We start from the raw sequence: 17,541 nt of genomic DNA, 5'->3' as shown, positions 1-17,541 counted from the left end.
CTCACTCACTCACTCACTCACTCACTCACTCACTCACTCACTCACTCACTCACTCACTCACTCACTCACTCACTCACTCACTATTAAAAGATGGTACTTGGTGTTAGCCCACTGGTTACCATGGTGTCCTCCTGCCAGTTGACTGGATAACACAAGCCTGCTTTGCTAACTGTCAGTATACTTTATTGACAGTAGTGAGTGACCTGGCTCAACTCTACCAATCTAACTCTGATTCATTTCCCAGTGGACATCAGTATGTCATGTGATTACACTGTCAATCAAATTGAGAGTTACATAAGTACATTTGGGGCAATTTTTCAATGTCTAAAAAGTCAAATGTTAAATGGGACGGTAATATCATTGGGTCTTCCTGACAGATTATTTGTACATGATAGATGGATCACTGAAAGTAAGCATACACTTGTAGAGAGATTGCTCTTCTTTACAAACGAGTGAGTGAGTATGGCTTAACGCCGCTTTTAGCAATATTCCAGCAATATCACGGCGGGGGATACCAGAAATGGGCTTCACACATTGTACCCATGTGGGGAATCGAACCAGATCTTCAGCGTAACGAGCCAACACTTTAACTACTAGGCTACCCTACCGCCCCACCTAGCAAAAGAAATCCTGCAGCTCCATAGTGATTCATGCATCATGGAATTTGCTCATGTGAGGCACTGTTTCCATCAGTAGATAAACGCCAACAATTACTTCAGTCCTTTATCTATTGTAAACTGTGGCATTGTTTCTTAGTGGACAAGAGTACAAAGCGGCAATGTAAGTGGAATAATCTTGAAAACAATGTAAATCCCTACTCTACTTCCCCAATTTGTGAGGCTCAGAGCACATGGCTTTCCTGTGTGTTGTGAAGGAGAACAGGAACTCCCTTGAGCAGTCTCTAACATGCTGTTGATCACAGGGTTGTCTGGTCCAGACTCGATTATTTATAGACCGCCGCCATATAGCTGGAATATTGCTGAGTGCCACGTGAAACTAAATTCACTCAGTCTCTAACAAGTGTTCCGGCCCAAACTTCTCTCTTGCCATCAGAGAGACTAAACAGACAACCAAGTCCAATGATGGTAAGCGTTCGATCGTCACGCCAAGGCCCGGGTTCGAATCCCCACTTGGGCACAATATGTGAAGCCCATTTCTGGTGTCCCCCGCCGTGATGTTGCTGGAATATTGCTAAAAGTGGCGTAAAACCAAACTCAGTCAGTCCAATGATGGTAGTCCTCATTGAGTGCAAGCATTTGAGGGCTACAGCTCTGAACCAGTTCTCATTGCTTCAATTATACTACAACCTGGATCTGAATAAGACTGAAAACGTACACAAGCAGAACCAGCTGCAGACTTAGTCTGTCTGACAGTACCTGAAGCACATTATTTTCGCTTCTGCCAAGCCCTTTCTGCAGTGTTAAAGCCCTAAAGCAAGTCTAGATGTCCCCAGGTTCTGAATCTCCCATCTCACCGGGGCTCCTTTTCAATGTGAAAGGAATTATTTGTTACTATCAAAATTATATGTATTCAGGAACTCTGAACACTACTGACATACTGAAATAAGATGTATACAGTACAATGGGTATGACTTTAAGAAGATGACATTTGACGTGGTGTGATTGTGTTTCAGATTACTCGTGTGCGCTGCAGAAGGACATCCTGGTGCAGGGACGGATGTACATCACACAGAACTGGATCTGCTTCTACGCCAACATCTTCAGATGGGAGACTGTGGTTTGTGAAACTTGTCTTTACAAACTTTTCTTGCAAACATGCCTCCTGTATTACATGACAGGGGGCGGTGGGGTAGCCTAGTGGTTAAAGCGTTGGCTCGTCACGCCGAAGACCCGGGTTCGATTCCCCACATGGGCACAATGTGTGAAGCCCATTTCTGGTGTCCCCTGCTGTGATATTGCTGGAATATTGCTAAAAGCGGCATAAAACTAAAAACTCAGTCAGTATTACATGACAGACATTAGTCGTGTTTGTGGGCTATCATGAAACTATAGCATGTTTAAATTTTCCATGGAAGTGATATTCACTACCAACTAAACTTTAAGAAAGTAGGACAGTTTATGTTCACCTATGCGGAAACTTGCTTTTCTTAAATATTGTCTGTATAAATGAATTTCTGGATACCAGAGGTGCAAAAAATAGCGACACTTTATTGTATAATGCATAAGTATATATGTGTGTTATGCTCATTAAAAACAATAAAATATGAAATTCTACCAAATTTTTACATTCCATTACGGTATACCGAACCAAAGGCAAAATACTGTGGTATACCCTTTCCCCCCAACCAACACTGGATTGTAATGGGGTTGTACTTAACAAATTATTTTTTGAAAAGTTTATAAAAATTTACGTGTTCTTGAAAAAAACCCAAAAAACCAAAACAATAAAAGGCAGTTTGATGTGAAGGAATGAAGGATCGCAATATAAATTTGAAATTTGAAACAAACTATGTTGGAAGTAGCAATCAGTTGGACACACCTTTTCTGCCAATGTACCAGTGAGTCAGTGGAAATTATTTTTTATAACACAAGGAAGTTTGATACAATGTAAAGAATACATTGTGTCTAAAACGTATTTGACATCAGAAACAATATATTCCAGTATTTTGTTACTTTAGTTACAGTGTTTACAATATATCTATCTGAAATAACCATTCATTTGAATACAATTTGTGTATAACCAGTTTTTGTGTAATGACATTAGTAGATTAACCAGACCAAATGAAAGGCCCCCCTTATGTTGCTTGCGTAGTTGTTGTCCGCTTAGTGGGACACAAGACTGTTAAACAAAATGTGAATCCTGGAAACATTTACAAGGGTCAAACCATCACTGAATTGTCTTGTGTATAATACATCATTATAAGTAAATATGGAGCAGTGTAGAAGGAAGTGTATAGAAGAGCGGAAATTACAGTGGTGTAAATAATCTATAATCATTTCTATTTTGCTTGCTATTTCCTGTTTGTTTTGAGCTGAAAGTATGTAGTTTTTAACTTAGCATTGTATCCAGGATACGTGCTATCTTGTGTTCTAAGGGTACTTACTAGGGTAGCCTAGTGGTTAGGGCAGTCACTCGTCACGCTGATGACCTGGTTTTTTATTCCTCACATGGGCACATTGTGTGAAGCCCATTTCTGGGTCCCTTGTCGTGATGTTGCTGGAATATTGCTAAAAGCGGTGTAAAACCCAACTCGCACTCTCAATCACTCTTCAATAGGAGGGAAGAACACAATGAAATATTTTTATATGAAAATGCTCAATGATGTAACATCATAGCTTCCACTTATTTTCTTGAGGAGTAATCTTTTTTTTGTAAATCTTTTCCCGTAATCATGGTTGTCAATGTAAAAGTTTGGCCATTGTGTATTCCTTATATTTTTATTGCGGTTATGTCAGATAAATCAAACTAGTTTTACAGAGTCAAATAAACTGATTTTTATCAGTTATCAGTGAGTCTTAATTCATCTTCAAGTGCATCTTTACCCGTGAAGGTCTGGGTTAAAATGAATCTTCAGTAACCCATGCTTGTCGTAAGAGGCGACTAATGGGATCGGGTGGTCAGGCTCGCTGACTGGTTGACACATGTCATCGGTTCCCAATTGCGCAGATATCGATGCTCATGCTGTTGATCACTGGATTGTCTGGTCCAGACTCAATAATTTACAGACCGCTGCCATATAGCTGGAATATTGCTGAGTACGGCGTAAAAATAAACTGACTCACTCAATGCATATTGTCTATAACTGATGTGATGTGACCCATTTTGTCTGTACTCCTCCCATCACTTTCACAGCTAACCATACAGTGCAAGGAGATTACAGCTGTCACAAAGGAGAAGACAGCCAGAGTCATCCCCAATGCAATCGCCATAACAACCGAGCGGGAAAAGTATTTCTTTACCTCCTTTGGTGCCAGGGATAAAACGTTTATGATGCTGTTCCGAATATGGCAAAATGCTCTCTTGGACCAGGTAGGAGTTGTTTCCCCTTGCTATCTCTTCAGGTCTGGAATGAATTGTTTATATCCTTATATAGTGAAAAATTGGGTATGTCAGAGGTAAAACAATTGCTTATATATTTTCAACACTTTAAAATTTGGAAAGCTTTTCTCTGATACTATCACTGAATCGTGCTTTAGTCTCTTCGGTTGGTGGCAATATGTAATTGAAATTTTATATTGTGGTTCATTAACCTGATGTTATCATGTTTTCGTCACTAGTTTAAAGTCAGTGTGTCATGAGTTGCTGGTGATTTTCCTGCCCTTTGAATACAGGTTCACAAGTAGTAGAAATGTGTTACCTGTGTCCTCTCTCACTTTGCTGGAATATTGCTGAGAACGTCCTATAAACGTTGTCGCTGATGTCAGTAAAGTGGTGGTTTGTTGCGACAGCCGATGAGTCCGAAGGAGTTGTGGCAGTGGATACACTACAGCTATGGTGAGGAGCTGGGTCTCACCTCCAGCGATGACGACTATGTGCCACCGCCCGGCATGGACGATCTCCGGGAGAGACTCAGCAAGGAGGAGATCATGCCACCCAAGGTACGGTACACACAGCATACCCTTCTAGTCCCATCTAGTCCCATCTTGTCCCTTCTAGTCCGATCTTGTCCCATCTAGTCCCATATTGTCCCATCTTGTCCCATCTTGTCCCATCTAGTCCCATATTGTCCCTTCTAGTCCCATGTAGTCCCATCTTGTCCCATCTTGTCCCTTCTGGACCCTTCTTGACATTTCTTGTCCCTTCTTGCTCAGTTTTGACTGAGTATATACTGCAGAGCTCCAGATAAGATTTAGCTCATGTGGGTACTGTACCCACTGTATTTTTTTGGAGTGGGTATTATGAATGTTGAGTGGGTATTTCATTTTCCGTTACCCACTGCTTTCAAATATGTGCGTATTTCAGTCATTTTACTCACCTAAGTATTATGTCATTGAGTTAGTTTACTAAGCAGGTATGTTCTGCCTTATGTCATACCTAATCAAAACCAAGTTGAATATAATGGAAATGATTTCATAAAAAATCCCTCATCCTATACTGACAGTACAACACTAGTCCTATACTAACAGTACAACTAAATATATTCCGTACGCATTTGTTTTAAACTTTTTGCGTATCTAACATTTTAAATGCGTAATTGGTACGCAACAATTATTTTTTAATGCGTAATTGGAAATTTTCTATATGCGTATTTTACCCGGATACGCAGCTTATCTGGGCCTCTGATGCTGAACAAATAAGTTAAGGATCATGAATATACTTGTGTGCTCAGTCTTCAGTTCAAAATAAATATCCCTCAACATACTGATCCTTAACTTTTTTGTTTTGTGTAAAGAGACAAGGGGGAAATTAATGGTTTTCAACTTCTATAATATATGGAAAACTGACAGTTTGGAGTATATTCTTGCCTTGCCTACAGTATTGTACGTAACTTGCTTGATAACGGTGTTACTGGCTAGACCAAGACGTCGCTCACATTTATGATAAAGAAGTTGTACATCCATAAAACTCTCCTCATTGTTCAGCTTCTAAATGCCACTCAAAGAAGATATATTCTTGCTCCTTCATCATAAATTTTCTTCCAAATGCCATTCAAAAACTTCATGAAAAGCCGTACATGTGTTTATTTATGTGAGACTGACTGACTGACTGAGTATGGTTTTACGCCGCTTTTAGCAATATTCCAGCAACATCACGGCGGGGGACACCAGAAATGGGCTTCACACATTGTACCCATGTGGGGATTCGAACCCGGGTCTTCGGCGTGACGAGCCAACGCTTTAACCACTAGGCTACCCCACCGCCCCTATTTATGTGAGAAGAAACAACTGTAGTTGAAGGGAAGAGGCCATCCACTAAATGCATGCTGCCCATGCTCTCCCTGTTTGATTATGTGTGTGTCACTGTGTTACGACTGTTCCAAGATACACAAGCACTTCCTGCATGCTGGTGCTGGCAATGTCACCATTATTGGTTGTTTCTTTAAAGATGGCTCTGATGTTTCAGGGGCTGTCTGATTCCTCAGATATTCATTTGCAGGGTGAGCTTGGTCAGCTGATCAGTAACGACGACACCGATGTCCTCGTGTCGGACGAAGTCTTTTGCCAGTCGCCAGTGCCATTAGATTCTCCCCTCGGTATTCGTGGTACTGAGGTTCCCACTGATTTTGGGGACACAACGGAAGACAGTGAAGGTATGTATGTTTAAATTTGGTCTAAGTGAGGTTAGGTGAGGTGAAATTGGGTTTAACGTCGTGCTCGAGAATACTTCGCTCATATGACGACGTGCATGCGTGTGTGTGTGTGTGTGTATGTGCAGCTGCTTGTACTAGCCCAGACTTAGGCTGGTTTTATAGAGCTAGTCCACTGAGATACCACGCCTCAGTGAAGCATGAATACCCCACTCAGACACATTATACTGACTCTGAGCCGACCAGTCCTTGTTGTACCCATTAATGCCGAGAGCCAGACAGGGACGTACCATATTTTAACGTGTTTTGGTATGACGCTGTCGGGGATCAAACCCGTGACCTTCCGCTCTCCGGGCGGAGGCGGTCTTGTCTAAGTTGATGTAATGGACTTACTACTTGGATTATTATTCCAGGGGACTTGCAACCGTTAGTTATAGGGGTCTCGGTGTAAAATGTACATGTACCAGGCTTCAGAATTGGGTCCTTAAAGAAATGACCGAAATTGATAAAATTAAAATAATGTTATTGAACTAAGACAACTCACGTACATGGTGGTGTTTGACTCACACGATGCTATATTTTCCAGGTGAGGTGACTTGTTCTGGTCATGAACACCTGGAGAAGTGTTACCTGGATGAGGTGTTCAACCTGTCCGTGGACCAAGCCTTCGAGTACCTGTTCACAGACTCTGCTTTCTTTAGGCAGTTTGTTGCATCACGGAAGACTTTCGGTAAGTGGATCAACAAAACGATGCTCAGTGATCTGATGTCTACTTTCAGAAAAATATTGACATTGGAATTATTGTTCTGTGTGAGATACTAAGGGTGTCTTTGTGTTACAAGGGTAATTAGTAACTGCTAGACCTACAGCTAAAGTGATGTATGAATCAAATAACTTAGCTACCAATCAGAATGACTTAGCTGCCAATCAGAATGACTTTGCTGCCAGTTCCCAGCCTGAAAGTTCTGTTGCTTCACATGCTCAGAATTCCAATCATCATCTCAATATTGCCTTGAACAGGTAGCATTCAACTTCATATCCATTTCTGTCTAGTACATTGTCTATGCTGTATTTAGGAGAAATCAAAATATATGCATTTCTGTTTCTTTAGCTATGTGATATCACTGGTGATCTTTTTTCTCCAAAATGTGGTATAGGGTAGCATCATTTTGACTGGTTGATGCCTATGACATCACAGAGTAATTACACATCTTGTGAGCTGACACTGATCTGTCTTCTGCCCAAAACTTGACTCGACTATCAATCAGAGGTAGCCTTGACCTCATTCCAACATTTATCCTGACCAGTTTTGTGTCACGATAACCTGTCTGTGACCTTGAACTTGATTTTTGATGTAATGTGACCAGGATGTGTTAAACTGTTCTTAGTTTGTAATATGACTCGGATCATACGTGCACTGGTTGTGATCATGATCCACTGTATACTGAATAAGACTTGGACATATACTGACCTTGACCTTGGATTGTGTTTGTAGAGTTGGAGCTGCCAGATTGGAGCGAAGTTGATGAGAACGGAAGTCGGGCTCGAATCATCCGCTACACCCTTACACTTAACCATTCCATAGGGCCAAAGACTTCCCCCTCAGAAGAAAAACAGGTGCAGTTAGCTTCAGACTTAGTGACTATATCCCTTCCATTGTGACGAATGTTATCCTACACATTTTCTATTCACTTTCGTTTTTGTGAAGGTCAATCCAATGTTTTCAGTATTATTTCAAAGTTATGTATTTCATAGAACATTAAGATTTCGATGATAATCTTGAGACATTTCACTAGGTGTACATGGGTTCAATGTGTGACGCCTATTTCAGGTGTCCCTCACCTTGAAATCATAGGACGTAGGAACATTGCTGAGAAAAACCCCTATTTAGACAATGTCTTCATTACAAGTACCAAATTTAGCATTGAAAGTGTGTGTCGGTATTTTGAGAATGACCAGCTGAAAACAGTGCCTTGGTTACTTCCTTTTTTTGTCACTTCTGCTGTAGAACAGGCTCTACAAGTACAATTTTATTCTCCCTTGACAAATTAATTGTTTACTGTGTAGTTCTGGTGAATATTGACAAGGAGTCATTGATTTTAAGAGCATGATGTATGGATCCTGTCCTTAAATGACAAATTAGTATTACCTCCAATTTCAAACAAAATAGAATTGAATGCATACAAACAATTTCTAAGTTTTTTTATAAACTGGTACACTTATCTGTTGCATTTGGGTTAAGTAATATTGAGCAGGTGCTTGAAATGGCCAAACTGAAGGCTGACGGTGGTTGTCAAGAGATGGTAACTGAGACTAAACTGTAAAATGTTAAATCAAAACAGTGATACAAGGGTTCATACCATGATATCTGGCCATATTTTACTGGGGACAGACATTCGTTTATTGCAACACATGTCAACAGCAGGTCACATGCTGCTAGCAATGACTCCTGACCAACAGCTGTAGCTAGGGATAGATTGTTAGTGAGTTAGTGGTAACCATGTCTGTTGTCCACCACTGTGACACTCCAGGCGTTGTGACATTGACCTTGTGTTGACAGACGTGTATGAAGGAGAGTCAACATGGGCTCATGTACATCATCGACACCGACTGCATGAATGGAGGTATCCCCTACGCTGATGCCTTCTTCGTTGCCAACCGCTACTGTCTGACTCGTGTTTCTAAGAACAAGTGTCGGATCCATGTCTCCAGTGAAGTGAGGTACAAGAAGTCTGTCATCGGCATTATCAAGGGTGAGTCTGTCATTGGTATTATCAAGGTTAAGTCTGTCATCGGTATCACAAAGGTAAGTCTGTCTTCGACATTATCAAGGGTAAGTCTGTCATCGGCATTATCAAGGGTGAGTCTGTCATCGGCATTATCAAGGGTGAGTCTGTCCTTGGTATTATCATGGGTAAGTCTGTCATCGGCATTTTCAAGGGTGAGTCTGTCATTGGCATTATCAAGGGTGAGTCTGTCATCGGCATTATCAAGGGTGAGTCTCATCGGCATTATCAAGGGTGAGTCTGTCATCGGCATTATCAAGGTTGAGTCACACATGGTGGTAATCTAAGTCTGTCATCGGCATATTGTGACTTGTGTATATGTAGGTATAAAACCCCAGCATATGATTTGTGACTTGTGCATATGAAGGTATAAATCCCCAGCATATGATTTGTGACTTGTGTATATGAAGGTATAAAACCCCAGCATATGATTTGTGACTTGTGTATATGTAGGTATAAAACCCCAGCATATGATTTGTGACTTGTGTATATGCAGGTATAAAACCCCAACATATGATTTGTGACTTGTGTATATGAAAGTATAAAAGCCCAACATATGATTTGTGACTTGTGTATATGTAGGTATAAAACCCCAACATATGATTTGTTACTTGTGTATATGTAGGTATAAAACCCCAACATATGATTTGTGACTTGTGTATATGCAGGTATAAAACCCCAACATATGATTTGTGACTTGTGTACATTTAGGTATAAAACCCCAGCATATGATTTGTGACGTGTATATGTAGGTATAAAACCCCAGCATATGATTTGTGACTTGTGTATATGCAGGTATAAATCCCCAGCATATGATTTGTGACTTGTGTATATGCAGGTATATAACCCCAGCATATGGTTTGTGACTTGTGTGTTGCAGGCATGATCGAGCGGAGCGCTGTAGGCGGACTGACGGACTACTTCCGTGCACTATGTGAGTACACAAACATCCTGACAACAGGAACAAAGTCTCTTGTTCCAGTACAATCGTAACAGGCCATACCTAAGGCTTCAAGATCCTTAGTGATATTTAGAACTTTGACATTTAATTGTATTTGCAGCTAACTTTTCAAGTGTGACAAAAGTGTTAACATGTGTTTTGAAAGGGGTGCCATGTTCCTCCGAAACAACTTAGTGTTAGCACCACCAATGTAATAGAGACATAATGTGTGTGTACTTATAGACCCCACCATGTGAAATATTCCTAGAAATACTGTGATTATTAGAGAGCTAAGATAGCTGTGTTCTGATACGTATAAAGTCAAACATACCATTCCTATGATAAGGAATATTTCTTAGGAGTAATAAAGGCCTTGCAAAGTGCACTTAACAAGAAATATCCAATTTGCAAGCCATTAACATAGTTGTTCATTTTGACCATGTGTTTACATTCTGAGTGTTAGTTTGCCATCAGATAAAAGCCAGCATGTGTATTTAGTATTCATTTCTTTTTGTGATTCTATGTTGAGTTGGGAGGATTATAGTGCCAGAAACGTATTTGGTCAAGCAGACAAACAAAATGATATTTGAGCAACTTAGATCAGACTTGTTATGGCCTGCATATTGCTGACGTGAAACAAAAACCATAATTGACTGTTTCGTGAGGTGTAGTGAGACTGGACTGTGTTGTAGCTGCCCACCTACGTCGAGAGGCTGAGAGACAGGAGACAGTCAACAGCAGTCAGAAACCAGCCAAGAAGAAACTACGTAGACGCAGGAAAATCATTGGGAGCATCTCAGAAGTTGTAACACCGTCACGGCAGCCGGAAAGACAGATGTCAGCTCCCCCCTCCCCAGTGAAACGTGAGTGGTGCAGATTATCGCCTAGTCTCTGAATATATATGATTTTGATAGTAACCAATAAACCATTTATATTGAAAAGGAGCCCAGTGAGATGGGAACCTGAACCTGAGGACATCTAGACTTGCTTCATTTAGGGCTTTAGCAGGGAGGGCCAAGCAATAAGGAAAATAATGTGGTTCAGAGACTGTGAGACAGACTACGTAGCAGGGAGGGCCAAGCAATAGGGAAAATAATGTGGTTCAGGGACTGTGAGACAAGCTACATAGCAGGGAGGGCCAAGCAATAGGGAAAATAATGTGGTTCAGGGACTGTGAGACAAGCTACATAGCAGGGAGGGCCAAGCAATAGGGAAAATAATGTGGTTCAGGGACTGTGAGACAGACTGCATTGCAGGGAGGGCTAAGCAATAGGGAAAATAATGTGGTTCAGGGACTGTGAGACTGACTACATTGCAGGGAGGGCTAAGCAATAGGGAAAATAATGTGGTTCAGGGTCTGTGAGACAGACTACATTGCAGGGAGGGCTAAGCAATAGGGAAAATAATGTGGTTCAGGGACTGTGAGACAGACTACATTGCAGGGAGGGCTAAGCAATAGGGAAAATAATGTGGTTCAGGGACTGTGAGACAAGCTACATTGCAGAGAGGGCTAGGCAGTGGGGAAAATAATGTGGTTCAGGGACTGTGAGACAGACTACATTGCAGGGAGGGCCAAGCAATAGGGAATATAATGTGGTTCAGGGACTGTGTGACAGACTACATTGCAGGGAGGGCTAGGCAGTGGGGAAAATAATGTGGTTCAGGGACTGTGAGACAGACTACATTGCAGGGAGGGCCAAGCAATAGGGAATATAATGTGGTTCAGGGACTGTGTGACAGACTACATTGCAGGGAGGGCTAGGCAGTGGGGAAAATAATGTGGTTCAGGGACTGTGAGACAGACTACATTGCAGGGAGGGCTAAGCAATAGGGAAAATAATGTGGTTCAGGGACTGTGAGACAGACTACATTGCAGGGAGGGCTAAGCAATAGGGAAAATAATGTGGTTCAGGGACTGTGAGACAGACTACATTGCAGGGAGGGCTAGGCAGTGGGGAAAATATTGTGGTTCAGGGACTGTGAGACAGACTACATTGCAGGGAGGGCTAAGCAATAGGGAAAATAATGTGGTTCAGGGACTGTGAGACAGACTACATTGCAAGCAGGGCTAAGCAATAGGGAAAATAATGTGGTTGTGGGACTGTGAGACTGACTACATTGCAGGGAGGGCTAAGCAATAGGGAAAATAATGTGGTTCAGGGTCTGTGAGACAGACTACATTGCAGGGAGGGCTAAGCAATAGGGAAAATAATGTGGTTCTGGGACTGTGAGACAGACTACATTGCAGGGAGGGCTAGGCAGTGGGGAAAATAATGTGGTTGTGGGACTGTGAGACAGACTACATTGCAGGGAGGGCTAAGCAATAGGGAAAATAATGTGGTTCAGGGTCTGTGAGACAGACTACATTGCAGGGAGGGCTAGGCAGTGGGGAAAATAATGTGGTTCAGGGACTGTGAGACAGACTACATTGCAGAGAGGGCTAAGCAATAGGGAAAATAATGTGGTTCAGGGACTGTGAGACAAGCTACATTGCAGAGAGGGCTAGGCAGTGGGGAAAATAATGTGGTTCAGGGACAGTGAGACAGACTACATTGCAGGGAGGGCTAAGCAATAGGGAAAATAATGTGGTTCAGGGTCTGTGAGACAGACTACATTGCAGGGAGGGCTAAGCAATAGGGAAAATAATGTGGTTCAGGGTCTGTGAGACAGACTACATTGCAGGGAGGGCTAAGCAATAGGGAAAATAATGTGGTTCAGGGACTGTGAGACAGACTACATTGCAGGTAGGGCTAAGCAATAGGGAAAATAATGTGGTTCAGGGACTGTGAGACTGACTACATTGCAGGGAGGGCTAGGCAGTGGGGAAAATAATGTGGTTCAGGGACTGTGAGACAGACTACATTGCAGGGAGGGCTAAGCAATAGGGAAAATAATGTGGTTCAGGGACTGTAAGACAAGCTACATTGCAGAGAGGGCTAGGCAGTGGGGAAAATAATGTGGTTCAGGGACTGTGAGACAGACTACATTGCAGAGAGGGGGTCAGTACAAGAAAGTACCATTTTGTTTTTATTTTATTGAAGGGAAATAGTGATCCTCCTTTGGCACCAAACCGTTTGCTGATATTTATACAGAAACTATCACAGAGCTTGGTCACACTACTTAGAACAGTAAATAATGGAAGGAATATTCTAAAATGTGTCAAAGCTGTTGAATTGTTTTCTGTCTGTTGTCGGACGAATCTCTGTTGTCTTGGTTACCAAATATTACTACACCAACAAGAATATCAAAAGGGCTTAAGGTGAAAATGCATACATATTGGCATCTGACAATTACTGCAGAAGTTGTCTCACTAAAGATATTTCTCCTTATTTCAGACATGGGAACCCGAGACATGAAACTTAGTGTGAATGCTGAGTCCTTTGTGCGATTAATATTTTTCATGTAAGTATGAATAATGCAATTACTGCTTTAAGTATTCATATTTGTGTGTCCCAGTCTGTACACCTCCGAGCATTAACGACTCAGAACCCAGATCTGTACTGTAAAATCGAAGGGACCAGAATTCATTATCAAGACTTCATTGGCAAGGTATTGACTAAACTGTCAATGTTTTACTCAAATGTTTTCTCAAATGTTGACATTCATTTATTTAAGATCAACATATTGTTGACATTTAAATAGGTTTGTAGTTATAATTATAGGATAAAAACTGCTTTGTGAATAACAAATATGTAAACAGTCTTAATTTCACAAATAGTATACACCATGTACAACAGTCTTTATTTCACAAATAGTATACACCATGTACACCAGTCTTTATTTCACAAATAGTATACACCATGTACGCCAGTCTTTATTTCACAAATAGTATACACCATGTGCACCAGTCTTTATTTCACAAATAGTATACACCATGTACACCAGTCTTTATTTCACAAATAGTATACACCATGTACAACAGTCTTTATTTCACAAATAGTATACACCATGTACACCAGTCTTTATTTCACAAATAGTATACACCATGTACACCAGTCTTTATTTCACAAATAGTATACACCATGTACACAAGTCTTTATTTCACAAATAGTATACACCATGTACACAAGTCTTTATTTCACAAATAGTATACACCATGTACACCAGTCTTTATTTCACAAATAGTATACACCATGTACAGTCTTTATTTCTAGTATACACCATGTAACATTCTCAGTCTTTATTTCACAAATAGTATACACCATGTACACCAGTCTTTATTTCACAAATAGTATACACCATGTACACCAGTCTTTATTTCACAAATAGTATACACCATGTACACCAGTCTTTATTTCACAAATAGTATACACCATGTGCACCAGTCTTTATTGCACAAATAGTATACACCATGTACGCCAGTCTTAATTGCACACCCGCATATACCGTGGATGTACACAGGGAGGGTGATGCATCACTCAGTCTCTGCTAGAGCACCAGTATCTGTGTTGTTGTTCCAGATTGGCGGTAATGGTCGTACTCAACGCCATCCTGTTCTTCAAGGTGTGGTGCCTGGAGGACATCGTCAGGCAGAGGTACCTCCATCACACAGCCAGGGACTTTGACAACATCGAGTAAGTCAGGCCTTGGATGATATATATTGAAAACATCACATGGCATGTCTGTTAGATCACATAATATGTTAGAATGATCATGTGACATGTTGGAAAGATCACATGCCATTTGAGGTAGAGCACATGACATGCTGGAAAGATCATGTCATATGGTGAATAAATCACATGACAAGTTGGAGAGGTCACATTATGCTTTGTATAGATCACATGATAAAAACAACACCTTCCAGAAGCTGTAATAGGTGCATCACATCATGTGAAATTGTTTCTGATTGATGTCGGCCTTATGGTTTGTATAAGGTGTGATGCTGTGTTTCAGGGAATATCCCCGGTCTCAGGAACAGTGGGCCAACTTGTTGAAGCAGCAGAAGAGTATGTACAACCGGGAGATTGACAAGTGGAGCGACGTGTTGTCTACCTCCATACAGTTGATAGAACAGGTAGGGAGATTGACAGGTGGAGTGACGTGTTGTCTACCTCCATACAGTTGATAGAACAGGTAGGGAGATTGACAAGTGGAGTGACGTGTTGTCTACCTCCATACAGTTGATAGAACAGGTAGGGAGATTGACAGGTGGAGCGACGTGTTGTCTACCTCCATACAGTTGATAGAACAGGTAGGGAGATTGACAGGTGGAGCGACGTGTTGTCTACCTCCATACAGTTGATAGAACAGGTAGGGAGATTGACAAGTGGAGCGACGTGTTGTCTACCTCCATACAGTTGATAGAACAGGTAGGGAGATTGACAAGTGGAGCGACGTGTTGTCTACCTCCATACAGTTGATAGAACAGGTAGGGAGATTGACAAGTGGAGCGGTGTGTTGTCTACCTCCATACAGTTGATAGAACAGGTAGGTAGACTGTAACATATATTATATATGTTATAAGTGGAAGCCGCAGTGGCCAAGCGGATTAGAAGTCTGACTTTGTGTGCTGGTGATTAGGTGCCTGACTCTGAGAGTGTGGGTTCAAATCCTGGATGGGACTCAAGCCAACAAAAGTACTAGAATCTGTACTTTACTTCGGATATGCAATTCCAAATGTAAGATATGTTTCATTTGACCACTTTCTATATGGCGTTATGTTTCAAAGGTAGGTAGACTGACAAGTAGAGTGATATCAGGAAAAGCATGTTATTGGCTGCTAACACACTTAGCGGTGGTCAAATCAGTAGCTAGTTAATATCATATTTAAATGCCACCCTCATTAAAGTGAAAATATTTAGCTTTTAATCTTACTCTTCCAGTTATTTATATTTCATGTCTTGTCTTTCATTTTCAGATGAAAGGCACCTTAGAAGCACTCAGGGACGGACTGAAATTGAGGAATGCTGACAGGAAGTCCTGACCCACAATGCATCTGTGCGAGCACTAACCTCAAACCTACCTGTCCAGTAGTCAATGGTAGAGGTCACAACTCCACAAAACCAGCAACAATCTTGGGATCAGCAGCAAAGGTTTTTGTGACATTTGATTGGTCAGTGGTTGTTTTCTCTCTGACCAATCAGGGACCAGGATTTTCCAGCTTGTGAAACTGTTACTGAATGTGATATAATGTCTCTGGTATACAAGAGAACGTTGTTGATATTTATTTGACAATGAGAGAAGTCTCTCAGTTAAGTTATGACTATAATAGATGTCTATGCAGAGTTTACACTGCAGAATCGCATCCAAATATCTGTTCTTTGTCATTAATGGATTTTCTTCACAACAGGAGGTATGCCAAAATCACCAGTTTAAGTATTTAACAAACATTTGGGACGCAGGTAGGAATGATCACCAAGATATGTCATGGGTGAACATTATGATTTGAGTCAGCACTGTGCTAGTATTGTTTCATTCCAACTTATTTTACATGTGAAAGGGTATGGAATTCATTAGTAGGCATTCAAGGTTTTGAGAATTTAGCTTCAGTGGGATGGAGGGTGGAGGGTTCAGTTGCAGAATACAAGTAGACACATCAATGCAAGGCCACATTTGTGTGACTGTGGCAGGTTGTGTATTCATGTGTGAGTGAGGAACGTTGTGTATTCGTGTGTGATTGGGGAACATTGTGTGTTCATGTGTGACCGTGGCATGTCGTGTATTCCTGTGTGACTATGGCACGTCATGTATTCTTGTCTGACTGTGGCATGTCATGTATTCCTGTGTGACTGTGGCATGTCACATATTCCTGTGTGACTGTGGCTCGCCATGTTTTCGTGTGTATTTTGTGTGTCAAAGACTGATGTTTTTTCCGTTACCAATGTGTACTGATGAAAAAAGTAGGGAGTATCTCACCAACCAACATCAGCTGCGTCACCCAGTCAGGAGTAAATACAGTTAAGTATAACACCAATGTATGTGTATACGTGTGTACGTGTGTATGTTCATCATGTAGTGATCAGTCAGTGAAGGTCACAGCCAGATGAGGGGCTGACTAGCATGATAGGGGCCATGGTGGAACCAATGTCACAGCCAGATGAGGGGCTGACTTGCATCATAGTGGCCTTGGTGGAACCAATGTGTCAGTTTTCACAAACATCCCCAGCATCTGCTTAGTCGCTTCATACATGATGGTGTGAATCCATATCGAAGTGACTTCCACCTCTTGGTGATGTGGTGGGTGGTTCCAGTTTGAGTTTATTTTGCTTCACATCCATGTTTTATTCCCATATGGGCAGGGTGCTGGTGTACCTAGTCACTGCCGTCATGTCCCGTTGGTCCAGGGCTGGAACACAGCAACCTGCAAACTAACAGACCTAGTACATTTTGAGACTTTCACTACAACATATCAGAATATTCCATGTCAGCGTATTATCTACTGTACGTATTGAAACTTGCGGGTCCTGGACCAGGCTTGAGACTAGGCTGTAGGGGTGGTCATGTGGGGCGCATGTTTTGTTTTTGAGTATGTTATTCAGAGTTAATATATAAACACATATTTGTATATAGAGATCATAGTTTTGTATGAGGGGTTACCCTGTCTGCACCTTGTTAGAATATTGTTTGTACAACATTACATTCCACACCTAGTTGAGATGTAGATTGCT

General features: G+C 41.4%; 1 protein-coding gene across 5 annotated transcripts in view; it reads left to right on the top strand.

Moving 5' to 3' along the window:
• Positions 1–16,960, top strand: part of LOC124290909 (protein Aster-B-like) — an 83,398-nt gene extending 66,438 nt beyond the window's left edge. For 4 of the 5 annotated variants that reach the window (XM_046727749.1, XM_046727751.1, XM_046727752.1 and 1 more), the window contains 13 exons: positions 1,634–1,737; positions 3,814–3,990; positions 4,410–4,559; positions 6,025–6,211; positions 6,795–6,938; positions 7,704–7,825; positions 8,769–8,961; positions 9,875–9,928; positions 10,627–10,797; positions 13,270–13,336; positions 14,395–14,508; positions 14,828–14,948; positions 15,792–16,960. In XM_046727749.1, the coding sequence (XP_046583705.1) occupies positions 1,634–1,737; positions 3,814–3,990; positions 4,410–4,559; positions 6,025–6,211; positions 6,795–6,938; positions 7,704–7,825; positions 8,769–8,961; positions 9,875–9,928; positions 10,627–10,797; positions 13,270–13,336; positions 14,395–14,508; positions 14,828–14,948; positions 15,792–15,857 (1,670 nt within the window). In that variant the 3' untranslated portion in view covers positions 15,858–16,960. The remainder of the gene's footprint in view (positions 1–1,633; positions 1,738–3,813; positions 3,991–4,409; positions 4,560–6,024; positions 6,212–6,794; positions 6,939–7,703; positions 7,826–8,768; positions 8,962–9,874; positions 9,929–10,626; positions 10,798–13,269; positions 13,337–14,394; positions 14,509–14,827; positions 14,949–15,791) is intronic. The other variant, XM_046727750.1, reaches the window with a different exon arrangement.
• The last annotated feature ends 581 nt before the right edge of the window (positions 16,961–17,541 follow it).

Source organism: Haliotis rubra, unplaced genomic scaffold (genome assembly GCF_003918875.1).
Source record: "Haliotis rubra isolate DU_JTF1 unplaced genomic scaffold, ASM391887v1 Scf478, whole genome shotgun sequence".
In the NCBI taxonomy this organism is placed as follows: domain Eukaryota; kingdom Metazoa; phylum Mollusca; class Gastropoda; order Lepetellida; family Haliotidae; genus Haliotis; species Haliotis rubra.
This window is presented reverse-complemented; position numbering and strand designations above follow the sequence as displayed.